The sequence below is a fragment of the Artemia sp. Qi Xiang Cuo genome, chromosome 3 (assembly GCF_049724085.1).
Source record: "Artemia sp. Qi Xiang Cuo chromosome 3, ASM4972408v1, whole genome shotgun sequence".
Classification (NCBI taxonomy): domain Eukaryota; kingdom Metazoa; phylum Arthropoda; class Branchiopoda; order Anostraca; family Artemiidae; genus Artemia; species Artemia sp. Qi Xiang Cuo.
The window spans coordinates 51,690,078-51,711,262 of NC_142796.1; the positions used below are offsets into that span (position 1 = coordinate 51,690,078).

A 21,185-nucleotide genomic window follows, 5' to 3' on the forward strand; every position below is an offset into this window, starting at 1 on the left:
CTTTACGAATTTTTGTGACTCTGCATGGGGCTGTTGCTAATGGTGAGCGTAGTTTTTCAAAATTAAAATTAATTAAAACTTATATTCGATCCACCATGAACCAAGAAAGGCTTCAAGGACTGGCCACTCTATCAATTGAAAAAGACTTGGCAAATAACATCGACTTGAACGAGCTGGTGACTTCTTTCACAAAGATGAAACTAAGAAAAATTAAATTGTAAAAGGAAGACCTTCTCTCTGTTAACTTTTCACTTTTTCCCTATAACCTTTATAAACTTTTAGAATAAAAGTTATTTCTTCTAAAAAATTATCAGTTTTATTTGATAAGTTACTATTATGTACCTAAAGAAATAAATACTCTGACACTAAGGGTTTTGTGTATAATTGTCTATCATAATTATGGTTGTACTGTTAGCCACACAGGTTAGATTTTCCTTCTTCAGTATTCCTTATATTGTTTGTATCTGTAATTTTTGATTGTGTGTGTAAATTAATGTAGCCTAATAGTCTCTTTAAAAAAAAAAAAAAAATGAATAAGAAGTGGTGATTTTGGGTAATGGGTACAATTGAGGAGAAAAATAGGGTACTGTTCTATTAGCTGGGAACCATGCTACATATTGTATAGGGAAGATGCTAAAGAAACTAGTCAAACTGGTTCTTTCAACAGAGAACTACCAACACAAAAAATATAATTGTGGGGGTAGAGGGGAGGACAAAAAAAACCTCTTGCCTAGGACAGCAGAATAGGTTGCGCTGGCCCTGAGGTGATGGTAGGTAGCAAAAAATCAATCCAGTGAATAGCTTCACTTACCTGGTTAGCATTGATAGCAAAGATGATGGATGCAGCGAAAATGTAAAAAAGCAGAATAGCTAAACCACCGAGTCTTTCATCGCACTTGAAAGGCTGAGGATGATTTGACCGACCATATATGAAACAATCAGCGTAAACGAAAAATATACTACGAACCCAGTTTCTAGGGTTATAATGAAGGAAAAGTTAAGATGGCTAGGCCAACATTTTGGGCGAAAGACTGGGACTTTTGACCAGCTGTCTTGGGCCGAACAAAAAACAGGTTGTTCCCAGATAGGGCGGGAAGAAGTCATCTGAAAGGATATAAAAGAAATTGGGGATTCAGGAGAGATGGTAAAGAGTGAAGCTTTGAAAAATTGAGGTGGATCAGCTTGCACAGTTGTGTTGCACTCAGGCAGCTTCTTGCTGCAGGGACTTGTTAGTAGTAGCAGTAGTTATGATGTGTCTATTCGAATACATACTGGTTTTAAATTTGTCCTTCGATATATTCTGAAGGTCATGCAATCTCAAAGACTTAGCAATGATACTATTCTAAGTAGAGCTGAAACCGGCCACCCATGTCAAATGCCATCAAATGCATTCTTGATTATCATCAATACATAATTGTTAAATTTTCAAAAGCACTTCCAACATAAATTTCCCCCTCATGAAGATTCACAGGTAATAGGGAATGAGATACACAAGAGAAAGCGATTCCAACTGCTCTAGATCGGAACTGCTCTGGACAGACCATCATTTGAATTGGCCGTACAGAAAATTCTGATTCTCGGATGAGAATCGTTCAGAGAATTCGTAAAGAGAATCCTGAAGACTTTGAGAAACATAAAAGAAAGGAATTGTTGAGACTTTAATAACTGTTTAACTCAATTTATTAGGATTTAGATTAAAATTTTCAGAAAGTAGGTAAATTCTCTTGTTATCCAGCCTATTTCTTATTTAATATAAAAAAGTTAGGGCTCGATTAATACGCAGAACATAGGCAATTTTAAAAAATGAGCAGGAATTAGTGCAGGACGGGGGGGGGGGTAACAAAAAACTTGAAAATATATAAAAAATTCTTTATATGTATTTTTGTCACGTTTTTACGAGTCTGACAAAATTTTAAGGAGGGGGGGGGTTCACCCCCCCCTCCCCCTAGATACGGCCTTGATACCTCTTAAGTTTTGCAATCTATCATATAAGATTTACCTAATCAATCTGAAATTTAGTTAAAAATGGGGGACTATCAAAAAAGAATTCCCGGTTATATATTTATTCAGGTATTAGAATCACAAAAAGAGTTACAAACACATACAAAAATTACAGAAGGCATTAACACCAAATACACACTTATAAAGCACATTTTCTTATGGAAGAGTAGATGGGAGCTACAAAAGGCAAATCTTGATAATTCAAAAGTTAGCGATAGACCCTAGCGGATGTCCACAACCAAAAACCATTATGTAAAACAAATTTTGGCAATTTGAAGTTACTAAACTAGGTTAATAATTGGTGAACACTTCGTTTTGAACCAGGACAAAACAATTTAGAGATGTCTAGCAGTTTCCCCAGAGTTCAGAAATCGATAGAGCAGAGGTAATAGCCATATAGAGTGCTCAATATTAAAGTCGAACAAGTGCAGGACTCCCTGAGTTAAGTACTTTTTTCTATTCGTAATTTTAACAAGATAAGTGTATAAATGTAAGGTAAAATTCTGATGAATAGCATAACTTTTCGATAAAAACAAAGAATAACAAACAAACGAAAACCTTTTATGAAAAAACAATACAGAATAATAATAAAAAAAGGAAGTTGATTTGCATTACTGATGCTATAAAGAAAATAAAAAAACATTAAACGGATTTTAGAAACTGGTGAATCCTTTGGGCCAATGAATGTTTTAGGACGTGGCTTATTAACGCGCTTGTTTCAGGTATTAGCTGTCAATGCAGAAATAGTTCTTCGAAAATCTAAAACAATGGACTTGGTTCGCTTTAATACTGAACCTTCCACAGATGGTACTGATCTAGCTTAAAGTCATGCAAATGCACATGTTATGTTTTGATCTTTACAGGGTGAACTGAAGAGAATCGGCAACTTATAAGAGTTGAATCTCTGGTAATTTGACACAAGAAAATAAGATTACTAGATAGTAAAGTAAAAAACTAGATAATTATATTATCAATCTACAATACGATAGATGCAGATGAAATTTTTCAGCAGCCCTAGCGCTTTAGAAATTGTAGCTAATATTTTCTCAATATTTTTTTTTTTTTTTTTTTTTTTTTTTTTTTTTTTTTTGTTGTAAAGCTCAAGTCCTACGAGCAGTACAAGATATTAACATACAATTTGAGAAGAATTTTCTGCTCTCTCCATTCCTACTAAAGTCCTTACATCATCCGTATTCCTCGAAACTACATTGATAAGCCGAGACAGGCTAGGTCTCCCGTGGATGGCAGGTAAAGTAAAGATATAAAAATACAGTATGGAAAACTACACAAGAAGAAAAGATGCACAAAGGCCACCTAAAATAGCGTTAATTGATTTAAGTAATATCAGTTCTTCTACTCCTACTATGAACTTTTCATTTTATTTTATGAATTATTTGACTTTTTTCTGCTCACTTTTACACAGAGGAAACAAAACTTATAGTTCTACAGTAAGATTAGACCTAAGTATCTTTAGAATTAAGCTAAAAAGACAACTAAAAAAAATATCCTATTAGATTGTGGGATGTGTTCAAATAAACAAATTTTTAGCTTTTAATCAAATAATTTTTGGACTAACTAATTATTAAATTTTCAGTTCTATTCACTCCAAAAGCAATGAGAAATTTGTGCTTATACGGATAGTAATGGTGAAATTTAACAAAAAGGGTTTAACCCGCACCGAAATGTCAGTTAAGACCATTAGCTAAAATGGCAACAATATGCTCAACGAGAAGGCCAACGGCGAAACACACCCACTAAAACAATAAGGTATTTCTTCCCAGCTACGGGAGCAAACCCGTCAGGATTAATAGTTATCTTTGCTCAGCTATAACAGCCTATAATCCTCTATGCTGAAGGGAAAGGTAGAAATTGCTTCCGAAGTTGGTCCAAAAGACACCCTTACCTACCAGGAGATTAAGGCAAAAATTAGTTTATTTTAGACATCAAAAATGTATTGATCCGACATTAAAACACACCTGTTTTAACCAAAAAAGGCCACTTCTACTCTGATATAAACCCGTAAAATTAAAGGGGTGGCTTAGAAGGAAAGAAATCGGATAAGTATCACACTTATTTATACACTGAAAGACAAAACCCTCACTAGGATCTCGAAAGACTTTCTTTTTGGTACTATTAGACATTCTAATTCAGGGCAACCTAACAACTTAAAGCTTTTTAGTTTTTGATATTGGTTTTTAAGTCGGAATTGTTCGTCTGCCCCTTCACCAAACTGACTCTTTCATTAGTATTCGCTACCCCCCCCCTAAAGAAATGATATAGTGCAGATTTCAGGAGTAGAAATGTAACCCATCCTTCATTCATACACAGATATTCATACCTAAGTCCGATGGAATAACAGGCCTCTTAGTCTTACATCAGTGCATAAAATTAAAGGGTATCTTAGAGGGAAAAACAGAATAAAAATAACGCTTATTTACACACTGAAAGACAAAAAAAAAACTTACAAGGTTCTCACACTTTCTATTTGGTACTATTAGAAGCATCTAATTAAAGCAACCCAACAATTTAAAACTTTTTAATTTTTGATATTGGTTTCTAACTCGGATTTGCTCGTCTGCCTCTTTACCAAACTAACTCTTTCTTTAGAACTCACTAAAAAAATGTTTTCAAATGGTTCAGGTGCCAGAGGATAAACACAGCCCATCCACAATTTTGATGTTCATGCCTAAACCTGATCGAATAACACAACCCTCTTACTTTTACATCATCCCATAAAATTAAAGGGTAGCTTAGAAGGGAAAAATAGAATACAACTTATTTACACACTGAAAGACCAAAAAAAAACTTAAAAGGATCTCAATTGACTTTTTCTTTTTGGCACTTGTAGATACATCTAATTCAGGGAAATCTAACATTTGAAAGCTCTTTAGTTTTTTTTTGTTTTTTTTCTAGCTTAGATTTGTTCATTTTCCTCTTGATCAAACTATTTCATTGTTAAAAGCTTAGCAGACACATTGAAGGTGTGAGAAGGATGGATGCAACCCATCCACTATACAGACATCGATATTCATGTCTAAGCCTGGTAGGATAATAGACCTCTTACTCTTACATCAACCCATAAGATTAAAGAGGTAACTTAGAGGGGGGAAAATACAAACTTCACTTATTTACACACTAAAAGACAAAAAACCTTACTAGGATCTCAATTGACTTTTGATTTTGGCACTCATAAAAACACCTAATTCAGGGCAATCTAACAGCTGAAAGCTTTTTAGCTTTCAAATATATCAGGAGGATGGATGCAACCCATCCCTGACACAGCCACATATATTCATGGCTAAGCCTGACCCAAAAATAGACCCCTCTTACTCTTTCATCGATCCAAAACAATAAAAGGGTAGTTCAGAGGGGGAAAACATGGAACAAATATCATACTTATCATACTTAAGATAAAAAATGTGCAAGGATTCTGAAAGAACCTTTTTCTTTGTTATTTGTAGAAATGTCTAGTTAAGGGTTTTCTAACTTCTCACTCACAATTATATTAAGAGATACTATTTTCGTTATGCTTAAGAACGTTTTCAAACGGATTTTTGCCAGTAAAAGCGTGAAAATATGCTTGAATTAAAAAAAAAAATATGTTTGAGTTAGCTCAAAAGAAGCCCCGAGGCTTAAACACCATAAAAGGAAGAAAAAATATCATCTTTACCTAAACTACCTATCTTCGTAAAACAGGACCGTATATAGCATTTTGCTTGGGGGCTGGGTATTTTTCAGGAGAGAGAGAGAGGGGAAAAAACTTTAAATAGGCATAAAAAACGTGATTATATGCATTTGTGTTACGTGTTTATGAGTCAGACAAACATTTCGGGGGGGGGGGGTCAAACCTCCTAATCCTCCCCTGTATACGGTCTTGATCTCCAGTATAAAGAAATAAACACCATAATACTCCTTTTCAAGAGCACCGCCAAGAAGGGGGCAAGGAAGATAAGGAGATATTTGAAAATGTATCAAAATATAAAAATGAGAAATACTGGCAGAGTAAGGGGAAACTCCAAGTAGTGAGCTCTACTTGTAATTCTGCGTGCAATACATATAGGTGTTTCACATGTAAACAATTTTTAGGGGACTTTTTTTTAGCCATGAGGAGCTTTCAATGTTGTGTAACACTTAAAAGAAGCTATCAAATATTTACATTGTCCACGGGCTGAAATTTTCGGTAGTCTTGATGGAAGTAGAAATGTTTTGTTTAGGCCTCGCAAGCGCCAGAAGTACTATTAAAATTATTATTAAAATTATTATTATTACTATTAATTTAACTATTAATATAAAATTAATTATTATCAATTAATATTAAATAATATTAATTAATATTAAGTTAATCATTATTGTTTAATAATTCAATACAATTAAATAAAATATTTTTTAAATTCTCAAGTCCCTCTGCCTAGAATTTCGATAAAAGAAAAACTGCTGTAAAATTAATTTTTGTGTAATTATTTGAATTTTACGATTTTTTTGGCTCCCAAATTCATATAAATGTAAGTGGAAACAAGAAAGAAGGTAAGCAAAAGGTAAGCAAAAGGTAACACAGGTATGTGAAGGGAGGATGGAATAAAAATCAACGATCTCAGCACACTGAGGAACAACATTTCTTTTTTGACACAAGAACAAGATATTTAATCCATTAGGATTAAATTCCCCGTAAAAATTTATATTAATAAATTTTTACGGCGAATTTGAAAACATAATTAGACGTTTTCCAATAGAATTTTTGTGTAATGATTTCAAAATTTTTTTTTTCAAAGTATGAAATTTTGAATATTTTTAAAAGTAAAGTTTAAGAGTTTAAGAATGCTTTCTAATGGAACTTTTTAAGCTAAATTCGAAGATTTCAGTTCGAATTTTTCTAACGACCACAGTTTTGGCGCATCAGTTTTTCCGAATTTGCGGGTTGAATTTTTGGACTTTCGAGCAAAAACTTAAAAATTATTTCATAAAATTCTGGAATCTGGAAAAAGAAACATAGTGATTGATTTTTTGTAGCCTATTTGGTATGAGAAGATGCATAAAAAAAGTTTTAATTGCCTTTCCAATTCGAATAAACATTCTTATTTTAATCACTTATTCTGAATTCTTGAGCCAGAACCATGTATTGGAATTGTTATTTTTTTTTATTTTTGTAGAACTGTTTATTGATTTTAGTTACACATGCTCTTGATACCCAAAAGTTTAATAACAACTCGCAGAGAATAAATGTAGATTAGTAAAATAATTGAAAAGAATGTCGTTTTCTATATGACAATAAACATACCTACACACAGAGGGAGGGGCGGCGAGTTAAGGAATGAAGATGTCCCCCAGAAAATGGCTGTTACGACCCCTTCCCTTTCTACAAAAGTGCACCATTTACACACACTTTTAGTGTCCCCTTTCCCCTCCCACAAAAATCCTCTGACGTCCTTATGCACTATAATTAGATATTGATTTAATTACATATCATATTTAAATGATATTACATCGTATTATAATTATTTTTTTATTTATTTTCATGAAAAAACGGGAAGCATAGAGTGCTTGATGTCACAAACACAAATTATAATCAATATCCTTTAACTCCTTTAAAGTCCTCACAACATAAATTACCGTTTTTTATATATCATCCAATGGGTTGAAAAGTGTCAATCTTATGCCCTCTATTACACTCCTCTAATAATACCTTTCAGGGTTGACGGAAGTTTTTGAGGGCGACCCTCGTCTTCCCCTACGATTTCTATACCGGGTACCTCCTCCCCGGCCACGTACACTGGAAGAATTCTCACGTTCCTGGTTTTGAGGACACCGATACTGGGTAGTCTGGCTGTAATTTCGTCCAGTCCTGTCATCATTTCTGTTCATTGACCCCTGACCTGGTGGTGTTGGCCGCCTCTGCTGGTCAAGTCCCGATGGTTGTCTACTACCAAATGGGTGTAGAGTACCGGCAGTTTCATAGCCACCATTTCCATCATGCTTCGCTGAACCTCGACTTGCTGTATTTTGTCGACGCTGCTGGCCAAGTCCCGACGTCTGTCTACTACCAAATGGGTCTGGAGTACCGGCAGTTCCATAGCCGCCGTTTCCACCATAATTAACTGAGCCCCGATTGGGTGTAGTTGGTCGACGCTGCTGGCCAAGTCTTGGTAGTTGTCTACCACCAAATGGGTGTCCCACATCGAAAGTTTCATAGTTATCATTCTCATCACAGTCTCTCATGGAGTCTATAAAAAATGAAATTATATATTGGGCAATCCTACGACAAAATTAAAAAAAAAAAAACATTTCCAAAAAAGAGAATCCAGAACACAGACCCCCCCCCCTTCTTCGAAAAAGCAAACAAACAAACAAGTCCCATGAAAGAAACTGCGTCCACATGGGATTTTAAGCAAAATCGAACAATTCCTTCTTTCTACCAATTAAAAGATGGTTTTCCTAAAAAAAAATATTTTGCATGGACAAGTAAACGACTGCGTTGAAACTCGAAACGAGCAGAAATAAAGTCGTATAGTAAACTAAATATTTGGGCGACATTATCTTGATGAAAAAAAAAAAAATTTTTTTCCTATAGCCTGTAGATTTCTTTTTCTTAGTTTTTTCTATATTTCAAAAATGTTTCTTCTTTTGTTTTAATTCCAAGAGGTCTCAAGACAAGGGAAAATTGGAGAAACAACTTCCGATGCATCTATAAGAAATCATATCCCCAGCTAAATTTCATGCATGCATCTTTTTATGAAAATAATTTTCAAAGATTGTCAATCTAGTGTAAAACCAACTAAGCGAAACCTCAAGGAATCAAGAAGTTTCCTGACCAAGGCAGGTTTCAGCTTAATCTAGGTTTTCAAACGTCAGTAAGGAGCGACCCGGCTCAATAGTAAGCGAGACTCTAAAAAACGGTTTTGATACCAATAGATACATCAAAAGAATAATATTTTAATGCTGATTTCAAATATATAAGTTTCATCAAGTCTAGTCTTACCCATCAAAAGTTACGCACCTGAGAAAATTTGCCTTATTTCGGAAAAAGGGGGAAACACCCCCTAAACGTCATAGAACTGAACCCTACTATAGAAGTTTCAAGCTCCTATCTGCAAAAATTTGTAATTTTGTATTTTTAGCCAGAAAAAAGATCACGGATGCGTGTTTTTTTTTATTTTTTTTTCCAGTGGGGATCGAATCGAACCAGTGGTCCTAGAATATCGCGGGAGGGCTCATTCGAACGGAAATTAAATATTCTAGTGCCCTTTTTAAGTGATAAAAAAACATGGAGGGCAGGCTCCCTCCCACGCTCATTGTTTCCCTAAGTCACCCGATCAAAATTTTGAGATAGCCATTTTGTTCACCATGGTCGAGAAATATAATAACTATATCTTCGAGGATGACTTAATCCCCCACAGTCCCCGGGGGAAGGTTTGCAAGTTATGAACTTTGCACAATGTTTACATATAGTATTGGTTATTGGGAAGTATACAGAAGTTTTCAGGGTGAATCTTTTCTGGTAGTTGGGGGGGGCTGACGTGGGATGATCTTTCCATAGAGGAAGTTTTCATGGGGGAATGGACTTTGCAATGAAGGGGGCGCCGGATTTCCCAGCATTATATAAAAAACGATCAGAAATTAACTAATACAAAAAACAATTTCTTCAACTGAAAGTAAGGAGCTACATCAAAATTCGAAACGAACAGAGATTATTACGTATATGATTGGGTTCGCCCTCTAGTCATTACCTTGCTCTTTACGCTAAAGTTTTTTTTTATTAAAGAATTGGAACAAAATTTGAACTTAAGCGAAAAGAGCGAGGTATTGACTAGGGGGCGAACCCCCTAATATACGTAATAAAAATATACGAAAATAGAAAATCGTTATGTAAGTTGCATTAATTCAAAAACGTTCAGAAATTAAATAAAAAAAAAACAAGTTTTTTTTTAGCTGAAAGTAAGGAGCGACATTAAAACTTAAAACGAACAGAAATTATTCCGTATATGAAAAGGGCTGTCCCCTCGTCAATGCCTCGCTCTTTACGTTAAAGTTTGACTCTGTCTCACAACTTTATTTTTTAAAACAATAAAAAACTTTTGCGTAAAAAGCGAGGCGTTGAGGAGGGGACAACGAGTGTGGGGCAACCATGACATATTTGTAACTAAATATGAAGGACAACTTTCAATGATCTATCGCCACCTTCATTCTTAGTCCTTGAAAATTTTAATTTTTTTCGGGATGTTCAGTTTTTATTGCATTTGACTTTTCTTTCTTTTTTTATTCCAAATATACAACTTTATTTAAAACTATAACTGCAAATAACATTTGCAGTAATATTCGTAAAAAAAATACCTAATCATAATAGGGATGGACTGCACAGAAATTAGGCCAATCACCGACAGCATAGAAAATGCACAGACTGTATATTGCCTTGTTTAGATTCAAAGGACGTATCTCAAATGTTTTTCTCGTGAACAAATTGCCAAAGGGACACTTGTGGTATTTTTCATTACTTTTTCACCTTGGATGACGCTGGAATACTTTCGGGCGTAAAAAGATTACTTTTTTGAAAACCTTGACACTTTTTGTACTTTCCTTTTTTAATCATTTTCCTCTTTAATTTCAATTCTTTCTTTTATATTGCAAAAACTGTGGATGCGCTTTTCTGGTTCCCTATTCTCTTTTTAGTTAAGGTTCTTTCCTGTTTGTACAGTCCTAGTATGCTCATTTTCTTTGCTTTCCGTAAAATGGAAACCCTGTCCAAAACAATTAACTTGAAGAAGCCGCCAGCTTTTTAGAGGGACTTTTTGGCCCATCTCGACCGTTCGGTCCCATTTTTTTTTTAAATCTTGGTATCCACTAGCTACCACCGCAAATTATATATTTTCCGTGTGTTTGGCAAATGCATAGGTAATATATAATTTAGGCTATATATTTATACATTCGAAGGGTGGAGGCGGCTTCAAAATTTGTTAACTACAATTTTTCTGCATATAACGAAGCAAGAATTGTTTTCTTAACAAATGTTTCCTTCTCAATAGCACCAATTCCAGGCTTATACCCAGCTTAATATAAAATCAGGTAAACCCACCTTCTACTGTTTAGCCTTATAAGCCTAATATTTGTTCGTATATTTTACATTATCATACATGGATTTATATTTTTGTCAGCAAAAAATATCTATTTTTCTTTAAGAAAAACAACGCAGTCGGCAGGATTCGAACCTACGCGGGGAAACCCCATTGGATTTCAAGTCCAACGCCTTAACCACTCGGCCACGACTGCTTACGTTTGAATCTGCGAATTGAATATTTCGTAATTACATAAATTTCATATATTATTGAATGAATTTTGTTGAAAGATTAGGCCATTTACTATTCTTCAAGACGGACGACCAGAAAGTTGGTAAATATATACATAATTCGGTAGAGTTCTACGAAATCATATTATTGAGTTAGGACTAAAGTGAATACATCATTCGATGCCTTTTTTATGCTGATTACGAATATAATAAGCATTTCTATCGGAAATGAATTTCAGCCCCCCCCCCCTATATAGGCTATACCTAACCTAACCTAACCCTGAATTGGCATATATAGGGGGGGAGGGCTGAAATTCATTTCCTATAGAAATACTTCGTAATCAGCATAAAAAAAGGCATCGAATGGTGTATTCAGTTCTTATGTTTCTTTTTTTATAATTTGTAAGTTCCGTGTTTGCTGCTATTCTATACTTAATTCTCTGTTTATAAAATTTTACGAAAATGCGGATACGATCTTTTATAAATACGATCATTAAAAATAGTAAGTTATAAATACCGACTTTTCCTCCTTTATTTTGAAGGTGAGTCCTAACTCAATAATATGATTTCGTAGAACTTTACCCATAATTCCATTACTGGCATAGGGACAAGGTGAGAGCTTTCCAAATACAACAATAGTTTCATTTGCAAGTGAACCCTATGGTTCCATGTATAGCCCTAGATTCAGGGATTTTTATTGGGAGGGGGAGAAGGGTCGGTACTTATGTACTATATGTAACACGCGCCATATTATATAGGGATGATGCTTAAGAAACTTGTCAAACGGGTTTCTTTCAATAGACAATTAGATTGCAAACCATGGTTTGTCATTGCGTTTACAATATTTCAACTCATGGGCGTAGGGAGGGGGAGGCAGCTGCCCCCCCTAGACCTTCAAATCTATATTAGATATGGCTGAAAAAGCAGATGGTTGGAAAAGCAGTTGATAAAAGGCCCTCCATCCCATTATCAACTGCCCCCCCCCCCCTAGGCAATATGGTGCCTACGCCCATGTTTAAACTATTGTTTTTTGGGGTTTAGGGGAAAAAAAGGTACCTAGGTTGGGTTAGGTTACGTATTTAATGTATACTTTGATTTACCCCCCCCCCCCATAATGTGCAAATATATAGCCAAAATTTGCTTCTAAAATATTATATTTTCATCCTATTTTGTTTTATTTCATTAGAATTAACCAAACTTCACTTTTCGCGTGTGTTACAGATAGTAAATTATTGCCGAGGGGTCAATATCCGGATAGTAAAGGGACAGGGGATATATAATAATTTTTTTCTCCGCATTTTTTTTGGGGGGGGGGGGGGAGCAACAACCCCCCCCCCCCCTTGCCCCCTCCCAAAAATGACGCCCCTGCCTAGAATACATGCTTATCTCCCACTTGAAGTCAAAAAATGCCTACAAAAGGCACCGAGAAATTCTAGATGAGGGACATTTTGGTAGTTTAGAAATCATATCATTGTTTTAAGCAGGAAAATTTTCGGGGGTATCCGTCCTCATTAAAACCGGCAACACGTAAGACTTGGGGATTATTGTAAGGAAACACTAAGAAATCAAGACAATTAATTTACAACAATCATTAATACTTACTTATGTCATTCCTAACGGTGCATTATCCCACCTTACCCCCTCCCCGGATGAATAAACATATCGCATTTTATACATTGCCATTATATTTTACTACGTATAACGCCACTCTTCTCTTCATCATTTGAGCAGCTTTCGGCTAGGTGTAACACAATGCGAATACATAAAGAAGATTGTACATTTATCCACCAGTCATTGGCGCTATTTGGGGGGGGGGAGTCAGAGGGACTTTCACCTCCCCTCCCCCTTCATCTTGAAAAATGCCTTCATTGGGACATTTTCATTAAAAATGCCTTACTTGCTATTTTCATTGAAAAATATCAAATTGCCCCCCCCCCCCTAAGTTGCAATGTGCCTTTAGGAATGAGATAAGTAAGCGCAAATGATTGTTTGAATTATTTTTCACTATTTTAAGGGCTTCCTTCCAATGGTGCCCGGGTCTTAAGTATTACTTTAAGCATATCCAAATGCGAGGGCAAGAGGGCTCACGCCTACCTGGTAGGATAACAACCTCTACAAGGCGGTTAGAAATCATCCCCAGCCAGTTAGTAATCATCAAATACCATTGCTCATTAAAACCAAAAGGATACACCAAAATCAATTCTGGTCTAAAATATCACTACACAGAGCCACCAAAAAAGTGAATTGCAGCAATCAAGCTTTGAAGACGAATAGAAATTTCCAATAAACTATTTATTGTATTGTCAAAGAAAAATACAATTTCCCGTAATCCGTCCCGTGTCCCTCCTTTTTACTTCACGGGGCAAGATGACCTGATCAACGGAACTTCATTCCTCGAGAAAATTCCTGTTAAAATATACGGACCCAGGGGCTTACCCAGAAATTTTTCAGAGGGGGGGATAAAAAAATTGGGTGGGGGGGCAAATTTTGTTTGGTAATTCACAGTGGTGCCAATAATTTGAAAAAATCGGATTTGGGAGAGGGAGGTCCCGAGGCACTCTGGGTACGTTTCTTCTTGGGCCCACTCTAGCCTGAACATACCAAGGTTGACGAAGAATAAGCAAGATTTTATTGTAGAAATTCAAAAGTTCAAAAATACAAACACCGTTTATTCTCCTTCAAATCACCCTCTAAAGATAGAACGCACTTTTCAGAACTTTTTCACTGATTGGAAACAGTCCTGGAACTCGTTATTTCAAGTGCTCTCTCCGGTCACTGTCGAAGCGGATAATACGACAACTTTATCCTTTAAGAGCGATTTTATAACTTAGAACGCCCCCTGAGGGACATCAGTGTCCCATTCAGCCCTTCTCTGTTTTTAGGCTTCAATATAAGTTGCCCTTTCCTGAAAGAAGAAAAGAAATAAGATAACACATCAGTGCGATCCATGCAAAAAAGTGATTTTCCTTGTTATTCAAACCAGGGGACTGTAATTTTCCTGTAAAGGGTTTTCAGCTATGACGACTCAAAGGTGTACTTTCCATTTCGACGCCATTTTTTAAAGAGGTTTTGGGCTATTTTTAAAAATTCCCAAAAATTTGTTTATCATATCACTTTAATATTTAACTAATTTAGATAATTGTTCCCACTCCTGAATAAACTATTTTTCTCACTTGCCGGTTTTTTGTTCTTTTTTTTAACGCGTTTTTAAATTTTTGGTTGCTATGGACCATGGTTCGATCCTTACTTGGTTGCAGCTACCGCTGCAACCGCGACAGCATGATGTCATGACATCATATAGCATATCCTACAGAAATAAAAATGCAGTTTCTTGTGAAAATTTTATATCTTAGTTTAAAACTATTAAGAGAAATTTATATAAAGTAGGTATGTATAACCATAAGCTTTCCAATCAGCCCTTAAACACTTCTCTGCGATTGTCCAATGCTCCACTAGCGCCAGAAAAAAGGTGGAAAGGACACATAAGTGCTATTTCAAGCAATAAACGAAATTTTTGTTCAATTATTGAGATGAAAGGCTGGAAATCTTCGACTAATTGTTTCCGGCCAGAATGATTCCACCCGTATACCTTTTTATTTCGATTCCACATAGATTTCCAGTGTTTCAAGCTCTTTTTTAAACTCCCGTAAATTTGTTTCTGTCATCACTTTTGAGTTTAACATGGAAAACAGTTACCATTTCTGGATCAGTGCCATATACCAATTCTTTGCCATCTGGAAATTTATTCAAAAACCGGTGTTTTAATTTTCCGTTGCTATAGGCTATTTCACTGCAACCATGATAAAAGTTGATAGAAACATCTGCTCAGGATTGTTGCCCAGTAAAACAAAAATCACTAGATTTTAGTGATATTTAGTGATTTCCATTAATAATCCAGTGATTTATGTGCTGATTGAGTGATTTTCTCGCTTAGGCTATATAAAAATCACTATAAATAGTGATTAATCATTAAGGGCGGCAATCCTGCATCTGCTGTATGAACTGCACGGAAAAATCGTACAGGAAATGATATTGACAGGAAACTCGAGCCAGGTAACATCAACACGTAACAAGAATTTATTCATACTACTCTCAAGTGGTCATAGCAGTCTTCAATACGAAATCAAAACTTTGTTTTAAATTGATCGAACTTTGTCGCAGTCTTTGCCATTCGATTATCAAGTCAAACAGTTCGTGGTAACGAACTGTAAGTAAGGAGCGACTCGGCTCAATGGTAACCAAAACTCTAAAAAACGGAATTTTGATACCAATAGATACATCAAAAGAATCAAATTTTAATTCTGATTTGAAATATAGAAATTTCATCAAGTTTGATATTACCCATCAGAAGTTACATGCCTGAGAAAATTTGGCTGATTTTGAAAAAAAGGGGGGAAGACCCCCTAAAAAATATAGAACCTTAATGAAACTCACACATCATATTCAGCATATTAGAGAACCCGACTGTAGAGGTTTCAAGCTCCAATCTACAAGAATGTGAAATTTGGCATTTTTTGCCAGAAGAAAGATCATGGGTGCGTGTTTATTTGTTTTTTTTTTTTTTTTTTGTTTCTTTTTTTGTTTTTTTTTTGCAGGGGTAATCGTATTGACCCAGTGGTCCTAGAATATCGTAGGAGGGCTCATTGGAATGGAAATTAAAAGTTCTAGTGCCCTTCTTACGTGACCAAAAAAAATGGAGGGCAACTGGGCCTCCCACGCTCATTTTTTTCTCAAAGTCACCCAATTAAAATTTTGAGATAGCCATTTTGTTCAGCATAGTCGAAAATCTAATAAATATGTCTTTTAGGATGACTTAATCCCCCACAGCTCCCAGGGGAAGGGCTGCAAGTTATGAACTTCGCCCATTGCCTACATATTGTATTGGTTATTGGGTATAAGTATACAGACATTTTCAGGAAGAATTTTTTTCTGGTGGGGGGGGGCAGGAAGAGGGGGTTACTCGGGAGAATCTTTCCTTGGAAGATGTTTCTTTGGGGTAAGGGACATTTCTAGGAAGGGGGCGCCGGATTTCCAAGCATTATTTAAAAATCGATCAGAAATTAAATAAAAAAATAAAAAAAAGTTTTTTCAACTTAAAGCAAGAAGCAACATTAGCACTTAAAATGAACAGAAATTAGTACGTATATGAGGGGGTTCTCCCCCAAGTCAATAACTCGCTCTTTACGTTACAGTTTTTTTTAGTGCTTTCAAAAGAGCTATCTATTCTAATTAAACGGCCTTTTTTATTATGGGTTTTTTTAATTAAATTTTTTTTTAAAATTTAACTTAAATTGGTTGTTTTTTAATAAGGGCAGAACCCATTAATATACGTAATAACATATACGTAATAAAAAAATAAAAAAAAATAAAAAAAAAACAAGCGATGCGGCTAAATAGTAATCTAAACTTTTTAAACCGGATCTTTGATGTCAATAAATGTATTAAAATAATGGGCTTATAATGCTAATTCTAAATATATGAATTTTATTAAATTTCGTATTACTCATCAAAGGCTACGAGCCTGAGAAAATTTACATGATATTTTAAAGAGGGGGGAAACATCCCCTAAAAGTGAAAGAATTTTAATGAAAATCAGACCGTCAGATTCAGCGTATCAGAAAACCCTATAACATAGGTTTCAAGCTCATATCTGCAAAAATCTGCAACTTTGTATTTTTTGCCAGAAGAAAAATATACGAATAAAGAAGTTCGTTACGTAAGTTAATTTGTAAATTACGTCAGAACATAATTTAGAGACAGCCATTTAGCAAAAGAAAAGTAAAATTTTTGTGCAAATTTTGTTTATATATTCAATGACGGTGAGCAAAAATCAAAGCTGCATTAACTAAAAAACGATCAGAAATTAAATAAAAAAAACAAGTTTGTTTTTAACTGAAAGTAAGGAGCGACATTTAAACTTAAAACGGAACAAAATTGTTCCGTATATGAAAGGAACTGTCCCCTCCTCAACGCCTCGCTCTTTACGCTAAAGTTTGACTCTGTCTCACGAATTTATTTTTTAAAACAATAAAAAACTGAATTTTTATTGTTAACAGAAATTCTTTCTGTTATAATTTAAAGAGAATTCAAATCATACAAAATAGTGCTGTAAAGTCAATTTATTTTAATAAGCTTAATACTAAACAAGTTTTTCTTAAATCTCAGTTGCTAACAGTAAGACAAATTTGTCAGCTCCAAACTGCTGTTTTCATGTATAAATACTTGAATAGTCTAGCACCCCCAGGACTAACACAACTTGTCCTTTTTCATTTATCGTCATATTATCATGCTTATCCAACGTTGTCATCTACACATTTTTCTCTCATCTCGGATATTCGTCACATGCAAAGAGCAGCTATAAAAAAGCAATGTATTTCTATAAAATACATTGGAGCGAAATTACGGAACAGTATTCCGCTGGAAATAAAAGATTCAGTTCTGTCATTTCGATACAATTATAAAAAACATCTTCTTTCTATTAGTACAAATGAATAATGTTTAGGAGGATTTTCTCTTTTTTATGTAGTGCACAGTGCCTTTTTTTCAGTATTTTTTCTGTTTCAAAGTTTAACACTTTGTTGTTTTGTCAATAATCAGTGATAAATTAATATGGATACTCAAGTTCTCCAAGGGCTACATTTAGGCCCTAGGGATCATTGATCAGTCCCTCGAGTTGTGTTTTATTTGTGTGTTTATATTCAATAAAGTCAAAGTTCAAAGTATATAATAGGTAGAACTGTCCGACAAATTCACCTTTGGATATACTTCTTGACTGTTGGGCTGGGGGGGGGGGTATAGTTGAGGGCGAGCGAAAGGGTGGATTTTGAGTAATGAAGTAAGCTTTAATGGTTAGTATGTGTTAATTATTTAATCTATTGTTTTCTTTTTTCCGTTAATATATATATATATATATACATATGTATATATATATATATATATATATATATATATATATATATATATATATATATATATATATATATATATATATATATATATATATATATATATATATATATATATATATGATTTTCACTGTCTTAATTAAAATTTATACCTGTTATTTTATTTTCATTACATTTTAATCTTAAATGGAAAGGCAAAGTGGTCTAAGAAAATATGAAACAAAGAATTTTGAAATTTCCTCAAATATCAACTTCCAAAGAAGCATCGGTATCGAATGCCTGATTTGACACCCTATCTTCAAACATCAATGACATAACTGCAAACTAGATATTGGCTGTAAGATCCACATTTGTTGACCAAAAGTTTCGACAAGAATAACTTGTTAGTGAAAAATCTTTATCAAATGACCTAATAAAAATTAAATATATAGTTCAAATTATTTACTAAAACAGCTGACAATGGAAAATCCACTAGTCATACCATAACACGAAGAAGGAGTGGTTAAGGAGGGTTGCAACCCCTCCATATAAGGCAGTTTCTGATCGTTTTCAATTTCAACGTCACCCTTTACTTTTATTTAAAAGAAACACTTATATGTTTGACTCCCATAAAAAAGATTATTTTCTTTAGTCGATTACAGTCTATTTTTTCATCCAGGGAAGTGGTTTACTTGCCATTCCTAGAACGATTCCGAACTCCCTTGCAGCAACTCACCACAGAGCCCGGCCTTCAATTCTGATAATGAGTTTATGCCAAAGCGTCTCCATAATAATCCAAACAAGAAGAAGAGGAAGACAAACCACAAGCCAGTTATGGATTGTCAAATTAAAACCAGAAAATGGAAAATCCATACCTTCATCAGTCTTCATCAGATATCTTTGGTTGTTTGAACCTCTAATCTCTGAACGCCTTCCTCTTCCTCTACCTCGGGTGCTTTTCAAACTTGAAGAACAGAACACCTATAATTATTTAATAATAATTATATTTCTTACTACAGTAATTATTTGTTTTGATTCTTTATGATATTCAAATATTGGCAATTAATATAAACATAATATAAATATTATAATCAATAATTATGATTTTAACGAAAAGATAAATCTATTAACAAAACAGTAGTTATAAAACCTTTGACAAACCATCAGGGACGGACGATGGATGTTTCCACCATTCCAATTAATTATATAATAAAAAATTCAATAAAAAAAAAAATTACCAGCTTCCCCGAAGGTAACATTTCAACATACTCATGAACTGGTCAACGTTTTCTGCTGTCCCTATACCCTCCCGTAAAGAATTCTAAACCCGCGGTTCCGCAGGCGATTTTTTGGCAGCAGTCCATTGGCCTTTCTGAAAAATTGTAGATACATTTTTTTTTACAATCTGGATGCACACAGTCTTATGATTTAATTCAACACCCCAGAAAGTTTCAAACTACTACTATTAGGTATCCCCAAGATATTGCAGATACACGCTTTGGATGACCTGAATGTACTGCAGTCAAGATTTCCGCAGTCAATTAAATAAGATTATAGTAGGTATTTAATATTACAATAATTAGCACACATTAGTATAGTAATGTTATTATTTTATTATCAATTAGAAATAGTTCTTTAATACATAACTTATTATGAATAATTAGCTTCCTTGGTCTTCAGTAAAATTTTTAATTTTTATTTTAATAGATTTTCAGATCTTCTGATTTCTATAAAACTAATTTTTTGCCAATTTTCTTTTTATTTAATTTCCCGAATTAAATAAAAAAATTAAATACTTAAAACAAAACTTCTAAATATTTATTTTTTATTGATGTTTAAATGACATTGTTTATTCAAATTTAATTTCTTGCCCCTAACTTGAAATTTTAAAAAGTTACATGAAACAGTTTCAAACGCCTTCCACTGATTCTAGAACTCGGCCTTTCCATCCAAACTGGAAACAGCTCAATTGCTAAGTAAACTAATTATGACACTACTGCTAATTATAACTTAACTTTATCGTGAATTGAAATTTCATCTCACTCCAGACTCGTTTATTACAGCTCTTACTGTCTTCTACTAATAGAAGTTGAAGTTACATGGCGCCTTTTGAATTACACCAACCAAACTCTGTGTGGTAGATAGTTCATTCAAATAACATAACTAAAAGTTAGTGTTTCTTGAGACATGCCTTTTATGACTCAATAGGCAGTTTAGCAAGAGCTGTTCACTCAGCTCATACAGTTTTGTTTTAATCAACTTTTCTTTTCTCTCAATTATATTAACTTCTTAACTTTCTAAAGCTAATAATTTTTTATATAATAGAGTTTTTAATGACAGTAAATTATAAGTGGTGATATTAATTTTCCGATGCATATTTGAAGCTCGATTCCATTTATTAAAAAAGCAAGTTTTTTTTTTCAATTGGAAGTAAAAAACGACATTAGAACTTGAAAAAACAAAAAATATTCCGTATATGAGGGAGAACATCCCCTCAATACCTCTCTCTTTACGCTAAACTTTAACTATATGCCCAATCCTTTAAGAACTACAGCTGAAACAGAAAGAGTCTTTAAAGCACTATAAAACTTACGAGAAGAGCTGCCCCTACACTAAAGACTAAGGAGGGTAGCTCCCATCATATAAGCAAAAGGTTCCGATCGTTTTAAGTTTTAATATCCTTCCCTTCTTCCACTTGAGAAAAAATTGCTATATATATATATATATATATATATATATATATATATATATATATATATATATATATATATATATATATATATATATATATATATATATATATATATATATATATATATATATATATATTTAATATCTGTTCATAGTAGCCCTAAAAAGGATAGCTCAAACCATACTTCTTACATAAAAATTCAACTTTTGCAAAACAAGGCTTAGAGAAAAACAAATTATTTAGTGTCTTTGCTTTTTGAAATGAAGTATAATCTACAGCCATTGGTTTAATTAGATAAACTGTCTATAATAACGGTGATTTTTTATGAACTCTA

General features: G+C 34.1%; 1 protein-coding gene and 1 non-coding gene across 5 annotated transcripts in view; both read right to left on the reverse strand.

Annotated features, from left to right (window-relative positions):
- Positions 1-3,042: 3,042 nt before the first annotated feature.
- The window catches only part of LOC148954259 (uncharacterized), a 128,889-nt gene continuing 110,746 nt past the window's right edge, over positions 3,043-21,185 (reverse strand). For all 4 annotated transcript variants that reach the window (XM_089086115.1, XM_089086117.1, XM_089086116.1 and 1 more), the window contains 2 exons: positions 19,035-19,140; positions 3,043-8,219 (listed from right to left, as the gene is read on the reverse strand). In XM_089086115.1, coding sequence (XP_088942241.1) covers positions 7,672-8,219; positions 19,035-19,140 — 654 coding nt within the window. In that variant the 3' untranslated portion in view covers positions 3,043-7,671. The remainder of the gene's footprint in view (positions 8,220-19,034; positions 19,141-21,185) is intronic.
- TRNAS-UGA (transfer RNA serine (anticodon UGA)) lies at positions 11,178-11,259 on the reverse strand. Its single transcript has one exon. It is a non-coding gene; the product is annotated as a tRNA-Ser (tRNA).